The sequence below is a fragment of the Scyliorhinus torazame genome, chromosome 1 (genome assembly GCF_047496885.1).
Source record: "Scyliorhinus torazame isolate Kashiwa2021f chromosome 1, sScyTor2.1, whole genome shotgun sequence".
NCBI lineage: Eukaryota > Metazoa > Chordata > Chondrichthyes > Carcharhiniformes > Scyliorhinidae > Scyliorhinus > Scyliorhinus torazame.
This window is the reverse complement of record NC_092707.1, coordinates 384,113,225-384,137,131: the sequence shown is the minus strand read 5'-3', so window position 1 is coordinate 384,137,131 and position 23,907 is coordinate 384,113,225. Positions and strand designations below refer to the sequence as shown.

Here is a 23,907-nt window from a genome sequence, read left to right as displayed (position 1 = left end):
CCTCGTCAGTACCGGGGCGAGCAAGTCCAAATACTTTCTGTAAAATTCAACTGGGAATCCGTCCGGTCCCGGGGCCTTTCCCGTCTGCATGTTCCTAATTCCTTTCACCACTTCTTCTACCGTAATCTGTGCTCCCAGTCCCACCCTTTCCTGCTCTTCCACCTTGGGAATTTCCAGCCGATCCAAAAAATCCATCATTCTCTCCCTCCCATCCGGGGGTTGAGCTTCATACAATTTTTTATAAAATGTCTTGAACACTTCATTCACTCTCTCCGCCCCCCGCTCCATCTCTCCTTCCTCATCCCTCACTCCCCCTATTTCCCTCGCTGCTCCCCTTTTCCTCAATTGGTGTGCCAGCAATCTGCTCGCCTTCTCCCCATATTCATACTGTACACCCTGCGCCTTCCTCCATTGTGCCTCTGCAGTGCCTGTAGTCAGCAAGTCAAATTCCACATGCAGCCTTTGCCTTTCCCTGTACAGTCCTTCCTCCGGTGCTTCCGCATATTGTCTGTCCACCCTCAAAAGTTCTTGCAGCAACCGCTCCCGTTCCTTACTCTCCTGCTTCCCTTTATGTGCCCTTATTGATATCAGCTCCCCCCTAACCACCGCCTTCAACGCCTCCCAGACCACTCCCACCTGAACCTCCCCATTGTCATTGAGTTCCAAGTACTTTTCAATACATCCCCTCACCCTTAGGCACACCCCCTCATCCGCCATTAGTCCCATGTCCATTCTCCAGGGTGGGCGCCCTCCTGTTTCCTCCCCTATCTCCAAGTCTACCCAGTGTGGGGCATGATCCGAAATGGCTATAGCCGTATATTCCGTTCCCCTCACCTTCGGGATCAATGCCCTACCCAACACAAAAAAGTCTGTGCGCGAATAGACTTTATGGACATAGGAGAAAAACGAGAACTCCTTACTCCTAGGTCTACTGAATCTCCACGGGTCCACACCCCCCATCTGCTCCATAAAATCCTTAAGCACCTTGGCTGCTGCCGGCCTCCTACCAGTCCTGGACTTCGACCTATCCAGCCTTGGTTCCAACACCGTGTTAAAGTCTCCCCCCATTATCAGCTTTCCCGTCTCTAGGTCCGGGATGCGTCCTAGCATTCGCCTCATAAAGTTGGCATCATCCCAGTTCGGGGCATACACGTTTACCAAAACCACCATCTCTCCCTGTAATTTGCCACTCACCATCACGTATCTGCCCCCGTTATCCACAACTATAGTCTTTGCCTCGAACATTACCCGCTTCCCCACTAATATAGCCACCCCCCTGTTTTTCGCATCCAGCCCCGAATGGAACACCTGCCCCACCCATCCTTTACGCAGCCTAACCTGGTCTATCAGTTTCAAGTGCGTTTCCTGTAACATAACCACATCTGCTTTAAGTTTCTTAAGGTGTGCGAGTACTCGTGCCCTCTTTATCGGCCCGTTGAGCCCTCTCACGTTCCACGTGATCAGCCGAGTTGGGGGGCTTCCCACCCCCCCCCCCTTGCCGGTTAGCCATCATCTTTTTCCAGCTTCTCACCCAGTTCCCACGCAGCTGTATCACCCCCAGGCGGTGCCCCCCCGCCCATCCTCTCCCATACCCACTCCCCCCTTTCCCCAGCAGCAGCAACCCAGTAATTCCCCCCTCCCACCCCCCCCCCCCCCCCGCTAGACCCCCCGCTAGCGTAATTACTCCCCCCATGTTGCTCCCAGAAGTCAGCAAACTCTGGCTGACCTCGGCTTCCCCCCGTGACCACGGCTCGCACCGTGCGACGCCCCCTCCTTCCTGCTTCTCTATTCCCGCCATAATTATCATAGCGCGGGAACCAAGCCCGCGCCTCTCCCTCGGCCCCGCCTCCCATGGCCAACGCCCCATCTCCTCTCCCTCCCCACCTCCCCCCATCACCACCTGTGGGAGAAAGAAAAGTTACCACATCGCAGGATTAGTACATAAAACCCCTCTTTGCCCCCCACATTCGCCCCACCACTTTGTCCAAACGTTCTTTTTCATACTCCACTCATTCCAGTTTTTCTTCTACAATAAAAGTCCACGCTTCATCCGCCATCTCAAAGTAGTGGTGCCTCCCTTGATATGTGACCCACAGTCTTACCGGTTGCAGCATTCCAAATTTTATCTTCCTTTTGTGAAGTACCGCCTTGGCCCGATTAAAGCTCGCCCTCCTTCTCGCCACCTCCGCACTCCAGTCTTGATAAACGCGGATCACCACGTTCTCCCATTTACTGCTCCGAGTTTTCTTTGCCCATCTAAGGACCATTTCTCTATCCTTAAAACGGAGGAATCTCACCACTATGGCTCTGGGAATTTCTCCTGCTCTCGATCCTCGCGCCATCACTCGGTACGCTCCCTCCACCTCCAACGGACCCGTCGGGGCCTCCGCTCCCATTAACGAATGCAGCATCGTGCTCACATATGCCCCGACGTCCGCCCCCTCCACACCTTCAGGAAGGCCAAGAATCCTCAGGTTGTTCCTCCTTGCGTTGTTTTCCAGTGCCTCCAACCTCTCCACACATCGTTTCTGGTGTGCCTCCTGTATCTCCGACTTCACCACCAGGCCCTGTATATCGTTCTCATTCTCGGCTGCTTTCGCCTTCACGACCCGAAGCTCCTGCTCCTGGGTCTTTTGTTCCTCCTTTAGCCCTTCGATCGCCTGTAGTATCGGGGCCAACAACTCTTTCTTCATTTCCTTTTTTATCTCCTCCACGCAGCATTTCAAGAACTCTTGTTGTTCAGGGCCCCATATGAAACTGCCACCTTCCGACGCCATCTTGGTTTTTGCTTGCCTTCCTTGCCGTTGTTCCAAAGGATCCGCTGCAATCCGGCCACTTTCCTCTCCTTTTTCCATCCGTGTCCAGGGGGAACACCCTCCTGGTTTACCGCACGGTGTTTTTAGCTGTTAAAATTGCCGTTGGGGCTCCTATCAAGAGCCCAAAAGTCCGTTTCACAGGGAGCTGCCGAAACGTGCGACTCAGCTGGTCATCGCCGCACCCGGAACCATTCACATCTTTCTCAATCTGCAGGTGGAAAATCTGACTTGCAGCTTTTAACAATGTCAATCTCTACCATGATCCCCATCACTTCCCATTCGAAAGGAGTGCAGAAAATTGTGGAAAAAGAAGCAGAAGAACATTGTTGCTTAAAAATGCAGGCATGCAAAGTAGAGAGAAAATGGACACAAAAGTGGGCATGAGGGACAGTAGGAAAGCATTAAAATGGAAAAATGGCCAAAAGAGAAACTGCAGCCTCCAACTTGCTGTTGCACGATTAAATCCTGTGATTTTACAGACACCAAATTTAACTTTGAAATTTAATTTCAAACGCCGAATCTCAGTTGATGAATATAAATTTTCATTGAAAATTATTATTAACCAATCAGAAAGTCACAAGTTTGAAAAGTAGGTGGTACAAATTGCAACTTACATTGCTTTTCAAATTCCTTTCCTTCATACAGCACCAAACCTAAAATTCTGCTACATGTGGGGGAGGGCTTAGAAGGAGGTAACGAGAAAGACAATTGGGAAAATGTATCTGATATTAAATGATAATGGAGAAAAGAACAAAAATTAGAACAGTAGTGACCAGGGGCTGGTTTAGCACACTGGGCTAAATCGCTGGCTTTTAAAGCAGACCAAGCAGGCCAGCAGCACAGTTTAATTCCCGTACCAGCCTCCCAGAACTGGCGCCGGAATGTGGCGACTAGGGGCTTTTCACAGTAACTTCATTGAAGCCTACTTGTGACAAGCGATTTTCACGAGAAAGGGGGCTGGATCACTGAGGGGATGTTTCGGCTGGCCACATTGAATGGAGGGATGAAGTCCTGGGTGCTGATCTGAGCCTCCGAGGTGATCAAGGTGGAGTCTTAAGCTCCAATTCTGAGTTAGTCCTCGCTTAGCAAAAAATGAGTAAATGAGTTGAATTCAGTGCCAGAATGCTACTTAAAATGTTTGCAGGCACTCATAAAAAAGAAGCTGCATGGCATTTTGGTGCCAGCATTTCAACTTGCTTGTGCTTGTTTGGCATAGATTCTTTATCCATAACTTACTGTTCACAATTTGATTATTTTTAGAGCGCTATCATTCACTACCCTGCAAAAAGCCTTCAGTTGCTCCATGCAACTGGGATAATGCTATTTGAGGCATTGCATTCTGGTTGGAATAGAAAAAACGAGTCTCTAAAGCTACTTTGACCATTCCATTGAGTACTTATAAGTATGATACGATATTGATATACAATAACTGCTCATGAGACAACATAGTTACTATGTTACATTAGTTGATTTTTTTTTTGCCTGTGCTAATCTTTGGTTCTGTCTTCACTGTAACAATGTTCACTTTGAACTGCTTTTGTTACAGTGTAATTCCTTTGTCAGTATTTGACTTTCAAAGTATTGACTGTCCAAACGATACTCTGAGCTTTGGATCAAATGGTTTTACTTCCCTAGTCCCTTTTTTCGTACAGCACCAGTGGAGGGGGCTTTGTAAGGGAAACTATGCCAAGTTTGCTCAGGTGTTTCTTAATTTTTGTGGAAAATTATCTTGTTTTGCTTTGTCTCTCATAATAGTACCTATCCAAATGGGCAGTGTGGCTGCAGACCCAGGTTATGCTGCTCCACAGTGCCCGTTTGAGGCAGTTCTATAAATATGGTAGGAAGTGCAAAAGCAATGTTAAAGTTTAAATTTAACATCAGATGCATCTAAACATAGATGTTCACTTGTATATCACTATTTCTGAGACATTGTTACATTGGTTTTAAGTTTATATTATTTGCATACAGCCAAATTGAATTTCTGCCAGATTGTAAACAGTCACTTACCTCATTGACATTCTGTTGATGCATCTGTTTTCTCTCCAGGATTTGGAATGCACTGACCGATAACTATGGTAATGTGATGGCTGTGGACTGGAAGACATCCCACACTCGTGCTTTGCACCTGCCAACATTGAATCTGTCAGAAAAGGCGGTGAGTGAGTCACCATTACTGACTTGGACATCACTGAATTTGTAGATGTTGGTTTCTGCTTATAAAACCAGCTTATCAGTTGTGTGAAACAGGCTGGCACTGTGATCTTTATGGCTTACTCCGTATGATTTATAAACAATAGAATTGTATTTCTCAGCCTAATCTTTTTGCAATCAGGGATTAAAGCATCGCAAAACCAGTTTGCTGCTAATAAGATGTAAATTTAGATTGTTGTTTTCATTCAAAATTTGTTAACTATGTGGCCCTTCAATCTACTTTGCAGCAGACTTGTGGGCTCAGACAAAACAGTGTAAACTCTTCAGAATTCAAATGAAAAGACTACAAATGTAGAAACAACTTTATAGCCTCGTTCAGGCATTGCACATGGCGCAGCCAGATCAATTTCTGTCTGCAGTCTTGGTCGCCATATTTAAGGATCAATAACTTTTGAGTCAGTGTAGCTCAGGTTCACTAAATTGGTCTCTTTGATGATGGGTTGTCTTGTGATGAGAAGCTGGGTGGATTGAGCCTACATTCTCAGGCGTTTAGAAGAATGAGAGATGACCTTATTGAAACATACAAGCTTCTGAGGAAGCGTGATAGGGTCAGCTTTAAGAGATTGTTTCTGCTGACTGGGGAATCTAAAACATGGGGGCAGAGTCTTTGGATAAGGAGCCGAATATTTAGGACCGAGATGAAGAGAAATTACTTCACTCAAAGGATCTTTGGAATTCTCGAACCCAGAGGGTTGTGGATTCTCCATCGTTGATATACTTAAGACTGGGACAGAGTTTTGGTCTGTCTGGGAATCAAGGGATAAGGGGAGCGGGTGGTAAGGTGGAGTTAAAGCCCAAGATCAAACAAGACGAATAAGGTATATTACAATTAACTTCTGATGCAGGATCTTCCCCTTGACTTAACATTGTAGTCGAGGACAGCACAATGGCGCAGTGTTTAGCACTGCTGCCTCACTGCTCCAAGGACCCAGGCTCGATACCGCCCCCAGGTCACTGTCCGTGTGGCGTTTGCACATTCTCCACGTGTCTGCATGGTTCTCTCCTCCACAACCCAAAGATGTGCAGGGTAGGTCGATTGGCCACCCTAAATTGTCCCTTAATTGAAATTTAAAAAAAAAAAAGATAACATTGTAGCTGAATCTGATTCTGTCCTCACATGACATCCAAATGTGTACTTTCCAAAAGACACCTTCAGGTGTACTCGGGCCTATTGGACTGCTCGACAAGGACGTTGAATTGATGAAAAAGCCATCTGATTCTATTATAAAAGCCCAAAATTATGATTAAAGAAAAAAAGAAATCCAGAAGTAGCATAATGTCTAGAAATCTCATTATTGCCATACTTGTGGCCTGACACGTGCAGCCACTTTCCTGTTCGGTGCTAAGGGCACTTTGTTATCTCTCTGCTCCAATACACCATCGACGTAGAACTTACTTTCAGTCGTGTAAGTCACAGGTAGCGAGCAAAGTTCATTCAATAGAAACTGTTGAAAATACTTTATTAAGACAGCTGTAAGAATTTATTGTTTACTTGTTCCTTCAGAAATTGCTCTGGTAATTAGACCTGGCCTTTTTTAATTGTGAGCATTGAGTTTTGTATCCAAGCAAGCATTTGCTCACAGTTGATTTCACCAAATTGCAGAAAAATGTAAAAAGCGAAAATCTGAATGCTACCAATGAGTTTCATTAATTGAGACAAAAGTCTAAAAGTGAGCATCTTCACTGTTGAACTATTGGATTGTGTTGACATCTGAATAATTCCAGATGGAGTTTGACCAACAAATGCACAGAACTCCACTTATGGCAATATACCTATATGCAAATGAAAATTATTAATATTTACCCAAGTCCAAAATAAATACTCAATGCTGTAGTAATAGCTAAACTGTATTGTCCCTTCTGGTACAGCTGGTGATAATTAGTAATATGGCAACAATTAGGGGAACCTCTACTTTGATTGCTATGCTAAATTGATTCCAGTTGCATTTTTGCAGGGAACAAATGCTATAAAACTATTCTGATTGGTTTAAAAATAAAATGCAAATGGATTCTCTTTTGCCCATCAATATAGACCTCTGTTTATATACATATGTTATCTAGTTTAGTTAAATGAATAGTTGGTAATCTCTCAGTGCTTTGCTCATAAAGTTGGAGAATATGCTAATCCTTATGGATAAGAGTCAACTGGGGCTCTGCTGGCCTGACCAGTGAATGTAAAAGATCTCATAAAACTGATCACAATTCCTGAGAATATCCTTCAAGTTAAATCACTAAAAATAAATTAACTGGTCAGTCATCTCATCATTTTTAAGGAACCGTGCTGTGCTCAAATTAACTGCCAAGTTTTCCACCATAACGATCTATAGGCCAGGTGGTCACGTGGACGCTGGATGATGTGGGTACAAAAGGGGTGACATGTATGGAGCACAGGAGTTCTCCCCCGAGCGAGGCCAGACACATAGCATGTAAGAACTGCTCAGTGGTATCAATAAACCTTTATTGTTGTAAGTCCCAGGTCGCCAGTCTTTGCAACCCAGTACTTTCTACATGTCAAGGGTTGGCAGAATGGCACAGGGACTTTGCTGCACCAACCTGTTCGTGTTTGACAAAATCGTCACTAACAGAAGATGGAGGAGGATCCAGAAGATGGAGGAGGTGGCAGGGTAACACGAGGAACACTTTGCCTCGATGGCAGTGGAGATGGGGCTGATGAGCGACTAGCAGAAGCAGCTTCAGGAGAAGGTCGAGGACCTAGAGAACCGGTCACGCAGGCAGAGTATGAGGATCGTGGGCCTGCTGGAGGGGAGTGAAGGAGCCAGTGCTGGTGTGTATGTGGGGAGGATGCTGGAGAAGCTGCTCAGAGAGAGTGCGTTTGCATGACCGTTAGAGGTGGATCGTGCGCAGAGAGCACTAATGAGAAAGCCCCAGGGGAACGAGCTGCCGAGGGCAATGGTGGTGCGGCTGCACCGGTTCCTGGACAGGGAGCGAATTATAAGGTGGGCCAGGCAGACAAGGCGCTGCACCTGGGAGGGCAGTGAAATTCGAGTGTACAAGGACCAGGGTGCAGTGTTGGCCAAGAAGAGAGCGAGCTTCGACATGGTCAAGGCAGCCCTCTACAAGAAAGGGGTGAAGTTTGGGCTACTGTACCCGACACGTCTGTGCGTGAACTATGAAGGCTGGGAATTGTACTTTGGCTCGGTGGGGGAGGTGGTAGAATTTGGCAGAGACAATGGACTTGCAGAAAAAGGTGGACTTTGAACTTTGGTGGAGACGGGCAGCACGGTAGCATTGTGGATAGCACAATTGCTTCACAGCTCCAGGGTCCCAGGTTCGATTCTGGCTTGGGTCACTGTCTGTGCGGAGTCTGCACATCCTCCTCGTGTGTGCGTGGGTTTCCTCCGGGTGCTCCGGTTTCCTCCCACAGTCCAAAGATGTGCAGGTTAGGTGGATTGACCATGCTAAATTGCCCTTAGTGTCCAAAATTGCCCTTAGTGTTGCGTGGAGTTACTGGGTTATGGGGATAGGGTGGAGGTGTTGACCTTGGGTAGGGTGCTCCTTCCAAGAGCCGGTGCAGACTCGATGGGCCGAATGGCCTCCTTCTGCACTGTAAATTCTATGATAATCTATGATAATCTATGCTGTGCTGTTGCGATTAACTTCTGTTTAGGCCGTTGCTTTGTTTTTTGGCTTCTGGATTGTTCTTCGTCCTTTGTTAAGGGATGGGGGTGGGGGGTTGGTCTCTTTGTTTGGATTTGCGGAGGGGTTGTTTTTGGTTTGTTTGCACTAATGTTCGAGCGGAGGGGGAAGGGGAATCAGCAGGGGGCAAAATGCTAGGCGCCATGTGTGGGCTAGTTCACGGAAGCGCAATGGGGGGTGAGTGTAAGGTTGATGGGGGGATGGAGGCAGGGGTTGTTGCTGTGGGTTCTGGGGGGTGGGGGCTGGGGGGGTTGGAAGTACTGCTGACAGTAGGGAGATTGATAATGGTGGGCGCCCGAGGGTGGGCCTGGGGATATGCGGGCATTCAGGGAAAAGGCTCAGCAGGTGGATATCGAAAGGCTAGTGGAGGAAATCCTGCAGGTGGACAGGAGATATGCAGAGGCCCAGAGGAAGAGCTATTAAAGGAACGCCAGAGGCTGCAAATGGAATTTGGGTTGTTCCCAGAATGGGAAGAGGAGATGAGGAGGTTTCTGGGAGGGCTGGAGTTCCTGAAGGTTGATGAGGAGCTGGTGGAGGGCTTGGGGGCCCCAATTTGGCTTGTAGAAGTGGTAGAGGGGTTGGAGGCAGCGCAATCGGGTAAGGTCGGGGATCGGACGGGTACCTGGTGGAATTTTAAAAGAACATGTCTGGCTGTTGGGACCGCTGTTGGTAAGGGCCTTCGATGGAGCAAAGGAGTTGGGAGTGCTACCCCCGACATTGTCACAGGAGTCGATCTCCCTCATTATAAAACGAGATAAGGATCCAGAAAATTGTGGGTCGTATAGGCCAATCTTCCTGTTAAATGTGGATGCCAAATTATTGTCGAAGATCCTAGCCACAAGGATCGAGGACTGCGTCCCAGGGGTAATAGGGAGAACTAGACAAGGTTCGTTTAGGGATGACACTTGGCGACCAACGTTAGGAGGTTGCTCAATGTAATTATGATGTCTCCAGACAGCGAGGTTGAGGTGGTGGTGGCCATGGACGCAGAAAAGGCCTTTGATCGGGTGGAGTGGGAATACTTATGGGAGGTCCTGGGGCAGTTTGGCCAGGGATTTGTGGATTGGGTTCGGTTGCTGTACCAGGCACCCACCGGTGGCGAGCATGCGGACGAACCAGGTGAAATCGAATTACTTCAGATTTTACCGGGGGCGAGGCAGGGATGTCCACTTTCCTCACTGTTGGTTTCCTTGACTATAGAGCTGTTGGCATTGACACTGAGAGCATCGAGGGTCTGGTTGGGGGGGTGGGGGGGGAGCACAGGGTCTCGCTCTGCGCTGACGATCTGCTTACATATCTGACCTGCTGCAGGGAATTGGGGGGGATTATGGGGATATTGGAGGAATTTGGCCGGTTTTCGGACTATAAATTGAATATGAGTAAGAGCGAGGTCGTTGTGGTCCAGGCGAGAGGGCAGGAGAAGAGAGATTGGGTGAGATGCCGTTCAAGGCGGTGGGAGGGAGCTTTCGATATTTGGGAATCCAGGTGGCTGGAAGTGGGAGCAGTTGCATAAACTGAATTTGGGTCTGTTGGTAGATCAGATGCCCCCTCATCTGACTTTCGGAGGTGGGATCCGCTCCTGTTGAAATTGCCGGGGCAGGTTACAGAGGAGTTAAAATGACGGCCTTCCCAAGGTTTTTGTTCGTTTTCCAGAGCCTCCCAATTTTTATTCCCAAGGTGTTCTTCAAAAAGGTGAATGCTGAGATCTCAGGATTTGTTTGGGTGGGTAAAACCCCGCGGGTGAAAAAGATGCTGCTGGGGGGGTGGGTGGGGGTGCTGGCCCTCCCGAATTTTAGCAACTACTACTGGGCGGCGAAAATTGCGATGGTCAGGAAGTGGGTAGTGGGGGAGGGGTCAGTATGGGAGCGGGTGGAGGCGGCATTGTGTCAGGACACGAGTTTGGGGGAATTATTAACGGCATCTCTGCCGTTCTCGTCGGTCGTTACTCCACAAGCCCGGTGGTAGTGGCAGCCCGAAGGGTGTGGGGACAGTGGAGGCAGCACATGGGGTTAGAGAGGGGGTCGGGACTTCCGGTGGCGGCTATGAAGGAGGAGGTCGCACATTTGGTGGCTCGGGTCGGACCTTTGGACCTTTTCCCCTGATTTGTTTAGTGGACTTGATTTGGTAAATTGATGGTCGAGGCAATTGTGGAGTGGATTATTACATCGGTGCATGGAGAGGCAAACTAGAAGTGCTCGCAAAGGAAGAAATAGATAAACAGAGAAGGCCTGGGCTGAAGTTGCAACGGGAGAAACCATGGCGGATGACCGGAGTCCTGGCTTGTCGACCCAGCGGTCAATGGAGCAGCTGATGCAGTTTATTCAGGAGGGCTTCGCCAAGCAGAAGCAGGAATGCTTGGACCCGACTAAAGAATCAATTGCGCGGCTGGAAATTAGATTGGATGCCCAAGATCGGGCGATCCAGAAAGTAGAGAAGGTGCTGGCTGAGCAGGAGGAACATCAAACTGCGGTGGAGTTGGAGGTGGGGATGCTGAGAGACCAGCAGAAAAGGCTCCTAGAGAAGGTGGAGGACCTAGAGAATAGGTCCCGCCGGCAGAACTTGAGAATCATCGGTCTCCCGGAGGGGTCTGAAGGAGAGGATGCTGGGGTATACATAGCGGGCATGTTCGAGAAGTTACTGGGGGATGGGATGTTCTCCTGACCCTTGGAGGTGGACAGGGCTCACAGAGCGCTCGCGAGGGAGCCGTGAGTGGGGGACCCCCCGAGGGCAATGGTGGTGAGATTCCACAGGTACTTGGAAAAGGAGCGCATTTTACGGTGGGTCAGGCAGACACTGAGAATGGGAGAACAGTATCTGCAGATCTGAGTGTGGAGGTGGCCAGGAGAAGAGCGGGGTTCAATCAGATAAAGGCGACCCTTTTTAAGATAAAGGTGAAGTTTGGACTGCTGTATTAGACCTGTCTCTGGATCACCTATGAGGAGCAACATTTTTATTTTGAGGAAGCGATGGACTTCGCTAGAAGGAAAGGACTGGTGGCGGACTGAGGACTTTGAACTTTGCTGCAGCGCTCACGTTAAATAAGTTCCTTGTTTTGCTTTTTTTTGGGATGCTATTTGTAATGCCTTCTGTATTGATTTGGGGCCTGTTGCAGAGCTGCGTGAGTTAAAATTTACATTTGCACTGATGGGGGATGGAGGTGTGTTAGATGCTGGATCTTCTGTTTGATCATTTCTTTGTTTATCGTGGTTTTTTTTCTCTTATTAGGGCAATTGTGTTGGGCTTTTCTTTTGAATATGTTTGTCCGAGTGTGGTGGGGAGGGAACAATAGGTGGGAGAATATCTGGCTCCATGGGGCGGGGGTCACCAAGCTAGCTGGGCGAGCTAGCTCACGGAAGTGCAGTGGGGGTGAGCAGAGGTTATGCTTGTTGAAGGGGTCGGTTTACATAGTGCTGTTACTGGGGGGAGGGGGGAAATGTTCTGCTGACGGGGAGGGATTTTTGTTGTGGGACAGAAAGTAGGTCGGGGGCGGAGGCTGCCTAGGGGCGGGCCGGTGGATGCGGAGGGGGGGGGGGAAGAGAGAGGGGGCGATCAGCCCCCCAACGTGGCTGATCACATGGAATGTGAGAGGGCTAAATGGGCCGGTTAAGAGGGCGCGCGTGTTCGTGCATTTGAGAGGACTGAAGGCGGACGTGGTAATGCTACAGGAGACGCACCTTGGAGTAACTGATCAGATCAGATTAATGAGGGGATGGGTCGGACAGGGTTTTCACTCAGGGCTGGACTCGAAGACTAGAGGGGTCGCGATCCTGATTAATAAGCGAGTGGTAGTTTAGGCGGGAAGAATAGTTGCGGATGTGGGAGGCGGGTACATTATGGTGTCATGAGAATGTCGCTTTAAGAAATGGTTAGCTGCTCATGTTACTGCAGTGATGTCAGAGTGTGGGTGGAGCTGAGCTCTGGTTCTGCTTTTTAGTTTCACTTTGAGAAAAAGCTTGGGTGTGTCTGGGTTTTCCAGTGAGCTGCAGCTGAAGTTAAACAAAGAGCTGTCCTGTTGATCTCTGCCATCCAAAGACTATCTCTGGATCATTTGGTGAATTCAGAATTATAAATGTTCTCAATAGTGACTGTGAACCTAATGTGCTCCTGTTTAAAGGTTTGTTAAGTCTTTTGCATGTTAAAAGGACAGCTTAAAGGATTACTTAGTGTTGTATTCTTTGGGGGTTATCTTTGAATTAATGGCTGCTAAGATATTCACGGTTTGTTTTAAAAAGGTTAACTTGAGTTCATAGAATAAACATTGTTTTGTTTTAAAAAATACTGGTCCATTTCTGCTGTACCATATCTGTAGAGTGATCCGTGTGCTCCCCATACCACAATCTATTAAATGTTGTGGGTCAGGTGAACTCCATGATACACTTTGGGATTCTCTAAACCCTGGCCCATAACAATGGTCTGTTGCAGGTGGTACTAGTAAATGTGTATGCGCCAAATTGGGATGATGTGAAATTTATAAAGAGGATGCGGGGGAAGATCCTGGACCTGGATTTGGATAAGTTGGTCATGGGAGGGGACTTTAACACAGTTATTGACCCTGGGTTAGACCGGTCGAGCTCAAAGACAGGCAGGGTGCCAGCAATGGCAAAGGAGCTAAAGGGGTTTATGGAGCAGATGGAGTTGGTGGACCCATGGAGATTTGGGCAGCCAAGAGTGAAGGAGTTCTCCTTCTACTCGCATGTGCATAAATTGTACTCCCGGATTGATTTTTTAATTTTGAATAGGGCTCTACTGACGGGGGTAGTGGACACGAGGTATTCGGCGGATCACAATCTCAGATCATGCCCCGCACTGGGTTGACCTACAGGTTAGCAGGGAGAGTAGCCAGCGCCCGCACTGGAGGCTGGACGTGGGACTTTTAGCTGACGAAGAGGTGTGTGGGCGGCTGAGGAAATGTATTTAGAACTACCTGGAAGTCAGCGACACGGGTGAGGTTTCGGCGGCGGCGGTCTGGGAGGCATTGAAGGCGGTGGTTAGAGGGGAGCTGATCTTGGTGCGGGCCCATAGGGAGAAGGTAGGCAGAGCAGAGACGGACGGACTGATGAAGGAGATATTGCAGGTCGACAGGAGGTATGTGGAGACCCCAGAGGCAGGGATTTTAAGGGAACGACAGAGGCTACAGGTGGAGTTTGGCTTGTTAACTATAGGGAGGGCGGTAGAGCAGCTGAGGAAGGCGAGGGGGGTGATCTATGAGCATGGGGAGAAGGCCAGCAGAATGCTTATGCAGCAGCTTAGAAAGAGGGAGGCAGCCAGGGAGATGGGGAAAGTAAAGGACGGGGGCGGGAACCTGGTTGGAGACTCAGCAGGGGTGAATAAGGCATTCAAGGAGTTTCACAGTAGGCTGTATGGGTCGGAACCCCCAGCGGGGACCGAGGGGGATGAGGCACTTTTTAGGGTGGCTGAATTTCCCGAAGGTGGACGGGGGGTAGAAGGGCTGGGGGCCCCGATCGGGTTGGAAGAGATAGCAGGGCGTCTGAAGGTCATGCAGCCGGGTAAAGCCCCGGGGCCAGACAGGTACCCAGTGGAGTTTTATAAAAGGTTCTCTGGGATATTGGGGCCGCTGTTGATGAGGACATTCAATGAGGCAAGGGAGAGAGGGATGCTGCCCCCGACGAAGTCACAGGCCACGATCTCATTGATCCTGAAGCGGGACAAGGACCCGGAGCTATGTGGGTCCTACAGGCCGACATCCCTATTGAATGTGGACCCCAAACTGCTGTTCAAAATCTTGTCCTCTAGAATTGAAGACTGTGTTCCGGTTGTGATTGGGGAGGACCAGACGGGGTTCGTTAAGGGTAGGCAGTTGGTGGTCAATGTAAGAAGGCTGTTAAATGTGATCATGATGGCCCCAGAAGGTAGGGATGTGGAGGTAGTGGTCGCAATGGACGCAGAGAAGGATTTTGATCGGGTGGAATGGGAACATCTGTGGGAGGTACTGGGACGGTTCAGATATGGGCGGGGCTTTATTGACTGGGTCAGGTTGCTGTATCTGGCTCCTGTCGCGAGTGTACGGACGAATAGGACATCAGACTATTTTAGGCTGCATCGGGGGACGAAACAGGGATGCCCCCTCTCCCCACTGTTGTTCGCGTTAGCCATAGAGCCACTGGCAATTGCGCTGAGAGCCTCAAGGGGCTGATCCGGGGGGGGGGGGGGGGGTGCGGAAGGTGGAACACAGAGTCTTGCTTTACGGAGACGACCTGCTCCTGTATGTATCGGATCCACTGGAGGGGATGGAAGAAATTATGAGGAATCTGGGGGAATTTAGCCGGTTTTCGGTGTATAAACTAAATATGGGGAAAAGTGAGATGTTCGCGGTCCAGGCAAGGGGGCAGGAGAGGCGATATGGGGAACTGCCGTTTAGGGTGGTAGGGGGAAGCTTTTGGTATGTAGGTATCCACGTGGCACGGGAATGGGAACGGCTACACAAGTTAAATTTGGCCCGATTAGTAGACCAAATGAAGGCTGATTTTCGGAGATGGGACGCGCTCCCGTTGTCACTAACTGGGAGGGTGCAGACAGTGAAAATGACAGTCCTCCCGAGATTCCTGCTTGTGTTCCAGTGTCTCCCCGTCTTTATTCCACGGTCCTTTTTTAAACGGGTCATTAAGGTAATCACTGGCTTTGTATGGGTGGGTAAGACCCCGCGAGTAAAAAAGGGGATGCTTGAGCGGAGCCGAGGAGAGGGCGGGCTGGCGCTGCCGATCTTTAGCAATTATTAGTGAGCGGCAAATATAGCTATGATCAGGACGTAGGTGGTGGGGGGAGGGTCGGTGTGGGAGTGTGTTGCGGTGGCATTATGCAAGGCCACCAGTTTGGGGGCGTTGGTAACGGCGCCTCTGCCGTTCCCGCCGGCAGGGTACTCCACCAGCCCCCTGGTGGTGGCGGCCCTGAGGGTCTGGGGGCAATGGAGGAGACATGTGGGAGCGGAGGGAGCATTGGTGTGGTCTCCAATCTGCAATAATCACCGGTTTGCCCCGAGACGGATGGATGGAGGGTTCCGGAGATGGCAAAGAGCAGAGATTGAGAGGATGGGGGATATGTTCATAGAGGGGAGCTTTTCTAGCCTGAGGGAGCTGGAGGAAAAATTTGGATTGGCGATGGGAAATGAATTTAGGTACCTGCAGGTGCGGGACTTCCTACGCAGGCAGGTCTCAACCTTCCCGCTCCTACCACCAAGGGGGATACAGGACAGGGTAGTTTCTAGAATGTGGGTGGGAGAAGGGAGGGTTTCTGACATTTACAAGGAACTCATGGGGTCAAAGGAGACGCAGACCGAGGCGTTGAAACGCAAGTGGGAAGAGGAGTTAGGAGGAGAGATAGAGGATGGTCTCTGGGCAGATGCGTTGAGTAGAGTCTACGCGTCCACAACATGTACCAGGCTTAACCTGATACAATTTAAGGTCGTGCACCGGGCCCACATGACAGTGGCCCAGATGAGCAGGTTCTTTGGGGTAGAAGAAATGAAAATGAAAATCGGTTGTTGTCACAAGTAGGCTTCAAATGAAGTTATTGTGAAAAGCCCCTAGTCGCCACATTCCGGCGCCTGTTCGGGTAGCCTGTTACGGTGAGGCTGTTACGGAGGTGCGCAAGGTGTGCAGGAGGGGGTGGTCGGTATGGGCACCAATATGCGAGAACCACCGTTTCACCTCTTTATCCATGAGGGTTTCCTGAGTCTGGAGGAGGAGTTTGAGTTGCCAGGTGGGACTGGGTTGCGATATATACAGGTGAGGGATTTTGTGCGGAGGCAGGTTTCGACCTTCCCGCATCTGCTGCCCCAGGGGCTACAGGATAAGATGGTGTCAAGGACAGGAGTAGGAGAGGGGAAATTCTCAGAGATCTATAAGGAACTGATGGAGATCTTGCAAAAAAGTGCTTGGAGCAACTCTTTACAGGATAAGTCTGCAAAATCATTGTCTATGACATCTGGTCAGGGGTCGTACAATACAAGAACATGATCATAGAATTTACTGTGCAGAAGAAGCCATTCGGCCCATTGAGCCTGCATCGCCTCGTGGAAAGAGCACCCCACTTAAGCCCACGCCTCCACCCTATCCCCATAACCCAGTAACCCCACCTCCCCTTTTTTGGACACTAAGGGTAATTTATCATGGCCAGTCCATCTAACCTGTACATCTTTGGACTGTGGGAGGAAACCGGAGCATCCGGAGGAAACCCACACAGACACGGGGTGAACGTGCAGACTCCGCACAGTGACCCAAGCCAGGAATCAAACCTGGGACCCTGGAGCTGTGATGCAACTGTGCTAGCCACTGTGCTACCGTGCTGCATGTCTTTGGTTAGTCCTCGACAAAATTAGGACATAATTAGTTAAAGCTGAACTTTGCCAAATGCAGATTCATAGACTCTGCCCGTTAGCACCTGGTCATACGGTTAGTAACCAGACCACACATGGCCACGACAAACTGGCAGTAGTACACACACTCATGCCCTACAGCCAACCAGCTATCTGGTTGCCTTGGACGGTGCCCAATGTGTACAAAACCGGTGTAACCTACTGCAGGTATCTGAACCATCATCAGTCATCACAGGGTTAAGGTGCTAAATTGGGGGAAGGCTAACTACAACCAGATTAGGCAGGTTTTTAGGCTGTTGTTTGGGAGGCTTTTTTAGTGTAAATCTACATTTAGCATGTGGGAGTTTTTTAAGGAGTAGTTGATGGGAGTGATGGACAGGCATGTGCAGGTAAAATGGAAGGACAAGAAAGGCAGGATTCAGGAGCCACGGATGACCATGGAAATTGCGAGTCTAGTCAAAAATAAAAAAGATGAATATGTGAGGTGCAGGCAACCAAAAACATATGAAGCACTTGAAGAATACAAGGAAAGTAGAAAAGAGCTCAAGCAAGGAGTTAGGGGGATTAAAAGGGACACAAAATGTCCTTGGCATACAGGATTAAGGAGAACCCCAAGGCATTTTATATGTATATTAGGAACAAGATTCAATCTTGTTCCTTGATTTCTCAAGGAATTAAGGGCTATGGAGAGAGAGCGGGTAAATGAAGTTGAAATCAGCCATGATTGAATGGTGGAGTGGACTCGATGGGCCGAATGGCCTTACTTCCACTCCTATGTCTTATGGTCTTAAGAGGGAAGCTAGAGAAAGAGTTGGTCCATTCAAGGACAAAGGAGGAAAATTATGTGTAGAACCAAAGGAAGTAGGTGAGGTCATTAATGAGTATTTTGCATCGGTATTCAAAGAGGGACATGTTGATTGGTGGTGTCTCAGAGGGATGTGTAAACACTTTAGAACACGTCGTTAATACGAGGGAGGAAGTGTTAGTTGTGTTAAAAAGCATTAAGGTAGACAAATCGCCAGGGCCAGATGGCATCTATCCCAGATTCGTGAGGGAGTCGAGAGATGAAATCGCTGGGCCTCTAACAGAAATCTTTGTAAGAAGTCTTACAACAGGTTAGAGTCCAACAGGTTTGTTTCAAATCACTAGCTTTCAGAGCACTGCTCCTTCCTCAGGTGAATGAAGAGGTATGTTCCAGAAACATATATATAGACAAAGTCAAAGATGCAAGAGATGAGCAGCAAGTTCAAGGAGGAAAAATTAAAGTTTTTGGATTGAAGTCAATAACCACTTTATATGGGCAATTGTTCAATTCCGAACAGCATGCATCTCACCACAGTGGGGAGTCTGACCTTTTTCAGTCACAGTTAAGAATTTGCAATTCAACTGACTTATAGTCATGAAATTGAATTCCAATTAGCATCCAAATTACATCTCAATTTCTCATTAAGAGATTTCATGGGACTGCCACCTCTGTCAAGAGTTGTTGAGCGTGGTTGCTCATAGAGTACTAAAGGTGTGATGAATGTAGGAATTTCAGATATATTGTATTCTAGGTATTTGATGCAGTATGGGTTAAAAGCTTGGGTTAGTAGTGTTTTGAAGAATCCTGGGTTGATTTTGAGAGCCAGGGATGTAATTAAAGAATCGTAAAAAGCTTGGGCGAATGGAATATTGTTTGGATTAAGGGGATTCCCTGTGGACTAATTAGATTTCAGCTTGGTAAAATGATGTAATTACCGATAGGAGCGAAGGTATCAGGCATTTTGCAGAAAAGCAGTTTTATTTTGAGAGTTAGTTGGAGATGTGAGCAGAAGTCAAGCCTCTCGGTTCAGTTTTAAGATATGTTTGCGATCGATTAGCAGTTTCTTTTCGTGCAGTTTAGAAGAGTGTAGTTAGAAGGTGAACTGAAACCAGCTGAAGCAGCTTCTGAAGAAATATAGCCAGAGTTTCTGCATGGTTCTGACAGGACTCCGATCTTTTCTTTACAGCAGTGTCAAAAGATATCTCTTTCCCAAAGAACATGAGCTGAATTTTCCGTTTCAGCGACTAAGTGCCGGCTCAAACGGAGAATGTGTGGGAAGTTTACGATGAAAGAATCAACGTTGACCCCTCACTGATTCTGGGACTGGTGAGGGGCTAGCAGTGGCTAGTATGAACGCCCAGCTCCCGTGCCAAAAACGGCCGGAGAATGGCCGGGTCCCTGACCGCACATGCTCACGGCTGACGACCTGCAGCAGTCGCGCCGTACAACATGGCGCCAGTCGTGTGCGGACTCGACTCGCCATCCACTACCACACAGGCCACCCCCCACCAGTCCCCTCAGCACTCGCGGAAGCCATCCCTGGCCAGTGGCACGGATCAGTCCGCAGCCGCCACGCTGGGTTCCTGACCATTGAGACCACAAGTGTCCCGCGTCGTCGGGAACACAGCCCATCAGCGGCGGAGCACCGCCGGAGGGCCAGCCGATGACACGCCAACGGCGTTGCAATGCGCTCGATGCGATGATGCCGTTTCCGAGGGGATGGAGCATGGATGACCGGCGTCAAACCGGCGCCAGCCCCGAATTGGACACCGGAGTTGATTCTCCACCCGATCGCCGATTACGATATTGGCATCGGGCCACCGTGAATCCCGGCCCATATCTTTAAAGCCTGTATTTATGAAGGCTAACTATATTTAATAGTGGATTGAGAGCTGAAATTCTTTTTGTTGTTTGAGTGGGAATAAAAATAGCAGTTAAGGGTTATTGTATCCACTGTATTAATTAACATTGTTTAAGGGGTAATTGCAAGTTACTTTCTGGTATGATGTTAAATATATTTAATACTGTTTTGGTAATAAAGGTAGTTTTAATGTACCTTTCCTCAGACTTACAAAATTAAAATTAAAATTAGGGTTTCTGTTCAGTATCCTAGTCACTGTTGGGGTCTGGTCTTTGATCGTAAAACAGTTTACAGCGGTTCTGTTTCCGAAGTTAACTGCTGTAATCGAGGAACACACTATGCCCAAGAAGCTCCTGCTGATGAGCTCCTGCTGATGCACAGCAACCAGTCATCTACAGTTCCGTACAGAATTAAGGTTAAGAGTTCATTGTTCACACACTGTCACCAAGGGTGTGCATGGAGGTAAGAAGGGCTAGGTACATACTGAGATTTGAATAATTACATAATAGCACTTGAATGTTGTCAAGATTTGTAAATATGTTTATACATCTCGTTGCATATATCCATCCAGGATGTGTACTTCCTGCCTGCAAGCTTTTATTATAGCCTTATTTTGCATCATTGGATACCATTATAACATGTTACCTCATGTAGTTTTCTAACATCACCCATTTGAGTGTAATTTCAGGGTCTAGTGGCTGCATCAATTTTGATATAATCCCTATGGGGAACCGTAAACCAAAATAACCAAATTTGATGATCAGCCATCATAATGAATGGCAGAGCTGTCTCAAAATGGCCAAATGGCCTACTCCTTCTATTTTCTATGTATGTAATCCCAAAGGAAGGAATTACTAACAACATTTTACTTTTTGTAACACCTACTTTAATACTTATTAAACATGAATTGACAGGCAACTGATAGTTTGAATAAAAAGGTCAATTTCACTTTAAATAGTTGACGCAGAAAACATCTGCTGTAAGTGACCAACTGCTTAATGTTTTGAGGAAATAAAGTGTGAAATAGAACATAGAACATAGAACATTACAGCGCAGTACAGAAGTTATTTTATCATCCTTTGAGAAATGTACAAAAATGCTAGGTACCCAAGCTATTGAGATTGACATTTGCTTATGGGTGTTATGATAGTGATATAAATTCACTTTGCCGGCTCTTCAGTAATAACAGTGAAGCACTAGAATGTACAAGTCCTTGCTAAAAATTGTAGCCACATTCCTGAAAATCGTGGACTACAGTGGGGGTAGCAAAGCTAGCAGAAGAGCCAGAAGTTGGAATTTGCTGAAATGAAATGAAATGAAAATCGCTTATTGTCACAAGTAGGCTTCAAATGAAGTTACTGTGAAAAGCCGCTAGTCGCCACATTCCAGTGCCTGTTCGGGGAGGCTGGTACGGGAATTGAACCGTGCTGCTGGCATGCCTGGGTCTGCTTTAAAAGCCAGCTCTTTAGCCCTGTGCTAAACCAGCGCCATAAGAAGGGCAGCATGTTGGCGCAGTGGTTAGCATTGCTGCCTCCTCACGCCAGGGACCTGTGTTCAATTCTGGTCTTGGCTAACTGTGTGGAGTTTGCACGTTAAACCCGCGTCTGCATGGGTTTCCTACTGGTGCTCCGGTTTTCTCCCACAGTCCAAAGATTTTAAAAAAAAATATATATTTATTAAAGTTTTTTAACACAATTTTTCTCCTTTACAAACAATAACCCACCCCCCCCCCCCCCCGTAACAAAAAAAACCGAGAAATTGCGCAGAGCAAGATATATACATGGCAAAATGATATATTTACCCAGCTTTGTACACTGGCCCTCACCCGTATGTGCCAGTTTCCCCAACCCTTCATGTTATCTCTTGCTCATCCACCCTCCCAGGCAGTCCCCCCTTCCTCCACCCCCTCCCAGGACGTTCCCCCCCCCCCACCCAAGGTTGCTGCTGCTGCTGACCGACCTTCCTCTAACGCTCCGCGAGATAGTCTAGGAATGGTTGCCACCGCCTGTAGAACCCCTGCACAGACCCTCTCAAGGCGAACTTAATCCTCTCCAACTTTATGAACCCAGCCATATCATTTATCCAGGCCTCCGGGCTGGGGGGCTTTGCCTCCTTCCACATTAGCAAGATCCTTCGCTGGCTACTCGGGACGCAAAGGCCAGAATGCCAGCCTCTTTCGCCTCCTGCACTCCAGGTTCGTCCACTACTCCAAATATTGCTAGCCCCCAGCTTGGCTTGACCCGGACTTTCACCACCCGAGATATTGCTCCCGCCACTCCTCTCCAGAACCCCTCCAGTGCCGGGCATGACCAAAACATATGGACATGGATGGCCGGGCTCCCTGAGCACCTTCCACATCTGTCCTCCACCCCAAAGAACCTACTCAACCTCACCCCCATCAAGTGCGCTCTGTGGACCACCTTAAATTGTATCAGGCTGAGCCTGGCACACGAGGAGGAGGAATTAACCCTACCTAGGGCATCAGCCCACAGACCTTCCTCGATCTCCTCCCCCAGCTCCTCCTCCCGTTTACCCTTCAACTCTTCCACCAGCGCTTCCCCCTCTTTCAACTCCTGGTGTATTTCCGACACCTTGCCCTCCCCGACCCATACACCCGAGATCACCCTATCTTGAACTTCTTGTGCCGGGAGCAACGGGAATTCCCTCACCTGTCGCCTCACAAAAGCCCTCACCTGCATATATCTAAAGGCATTTCCCGGGGGTAACTCTAACTTCTCCTCCAGTGCCCCTAGGCTCGCAAACGTCCCGTCGCTGAACAGGTCCCACATTCTTCCAATCCCCGCCCGATGCCAGCTCTGGAACCCCCCGTCCATCTTTCCCGGGACAAACCGGTGGTTACCCCTGATCGGGGACCACACCGATGCTCCCATTGCACCCCGGTGCCGTCTCCACTGGCCCCAGATCCTTAGCGTTGCCGCCACCACTGGGCTCGTGGTATACTTTGTCGGCGAGAGCTGCAGCGGTGCGGTCACCAACGCCCCCAGGCTCGCTCCTTTACAGGACGCCATCTCCATCCTCTTCCATGCCGCCCCCTCTCCCTCCATAACCCACTTGCGGATCATCGCCACATTTGCTGCCCAGTAGTAGCACCCCAGGTTTGGCAGCGCCAACCCTCCTCGGTCCCTGCTGCGTTCCAGGAACCCTCTCCTTACTCTCGGGGTCTTATTCGCCCACACAAACCCCATAATACTCCTGCCTACTCTCTTAAAAAAGGCCTTAGTGATCACGATGGGAAGGCACTGAAACACAAACAGAACCCACAGTCCAAAGATGAGCAGCATGGGTCGAGTGGCCATGCTAAATTGCCTCCTTCTGCACTGTAGGGCTTCTGCACTGTAGGGATTCTATGAGCAGTTTCTGAGGACCAAGGGAGGCAAGGATGGGAGTCAGCAAGGCGAGGTGGCAAGGGTGGGAGCGGGAGGAAGAAGGATAGAGGGCGCGGGTGGAAGCACTGTGGGCAAAGTCATGTGAGCAGACAGGCCACACTAGAGGAAGGGAGGAAATCTGAAAAATGATGCTAAACTGAAACTGGCAATGTTAAACAGATATATTGACATTTTACAAATGGCACTAAAATGAAACGGCATTGAGTCAGAATTAAGTGGAGACTTGCTGTATCTTGTGTCAGCAATCCTTTTCGAAAGCAAGATGTTTTTAGCCACTTCTAGAAGCATTTAGAGGTGCAAAGGACAATTGAAGTATCGCTGCCTTTACCCCAACTAAAATCAGCTAACTGCATAGATTAGGGATTAAATCTGGGATCTTCTCATCTGTAGTGTGTGGCTTGGTAGCACAGTGGTTAGCAGTGTTGCTTCACAGCGCCAGCGTGGGTCACTGTCTGTGTGGAGTTTGCATGTTCTCCCTCTGCCTGCGTGGATTTCCTCGTGTGCCCTGGTTTCCTCCCACAAGTCCAGAAAGACATGCTGTTAGGTAATGTAGACATTCTGAATTCTCCCTCAGTGTACCCAAACAGGTGCCGGAATGTGGCAACTAGGGGCTTTTCACAGTAGCTTCATTGCAGTGTTAATGTAAGCCTACTCGTGATGATAAAGATTATTATTATTATTATTATTACAGTCGATGGTGCATTTACCAAATTATACATCAAAAAGCGATGTTTTCTTCACACATTCCCATTCTTCTATTTGTTTTCTTTATTGCCTCCCTTACATTAGAGGGCAGGACAGCTCAGTCTAATTTGGTT

General features: G+C 48.6%; 1 protein-coding gene across 3 annotated transcripts in view; it reads left to right on the top strand.

The window, feature by feature from the left end:
* The window catches only part of LOC140427026 (fasciculation and elongation protein zeta-2-like), a 208,672-nt gene that overhangs the window by 100,103 nt on the left and 84,662 nt on the right, over positions 1-23,907 (top strand). For all 3 annotated transcript variants that reach the window (XM_072512452.1, XM_072512443.1, XM_072512461.1), the window contains exon 2: positions 4,863-4,971. In XM_072512452.1, coding sequence (XP_072368553.1) covers positions 4,863-4,971 — 109 coding nt within the window. The remainder of the gene's footprint in view (positions 1-4,862; positions 4,972-23,907) is intronic.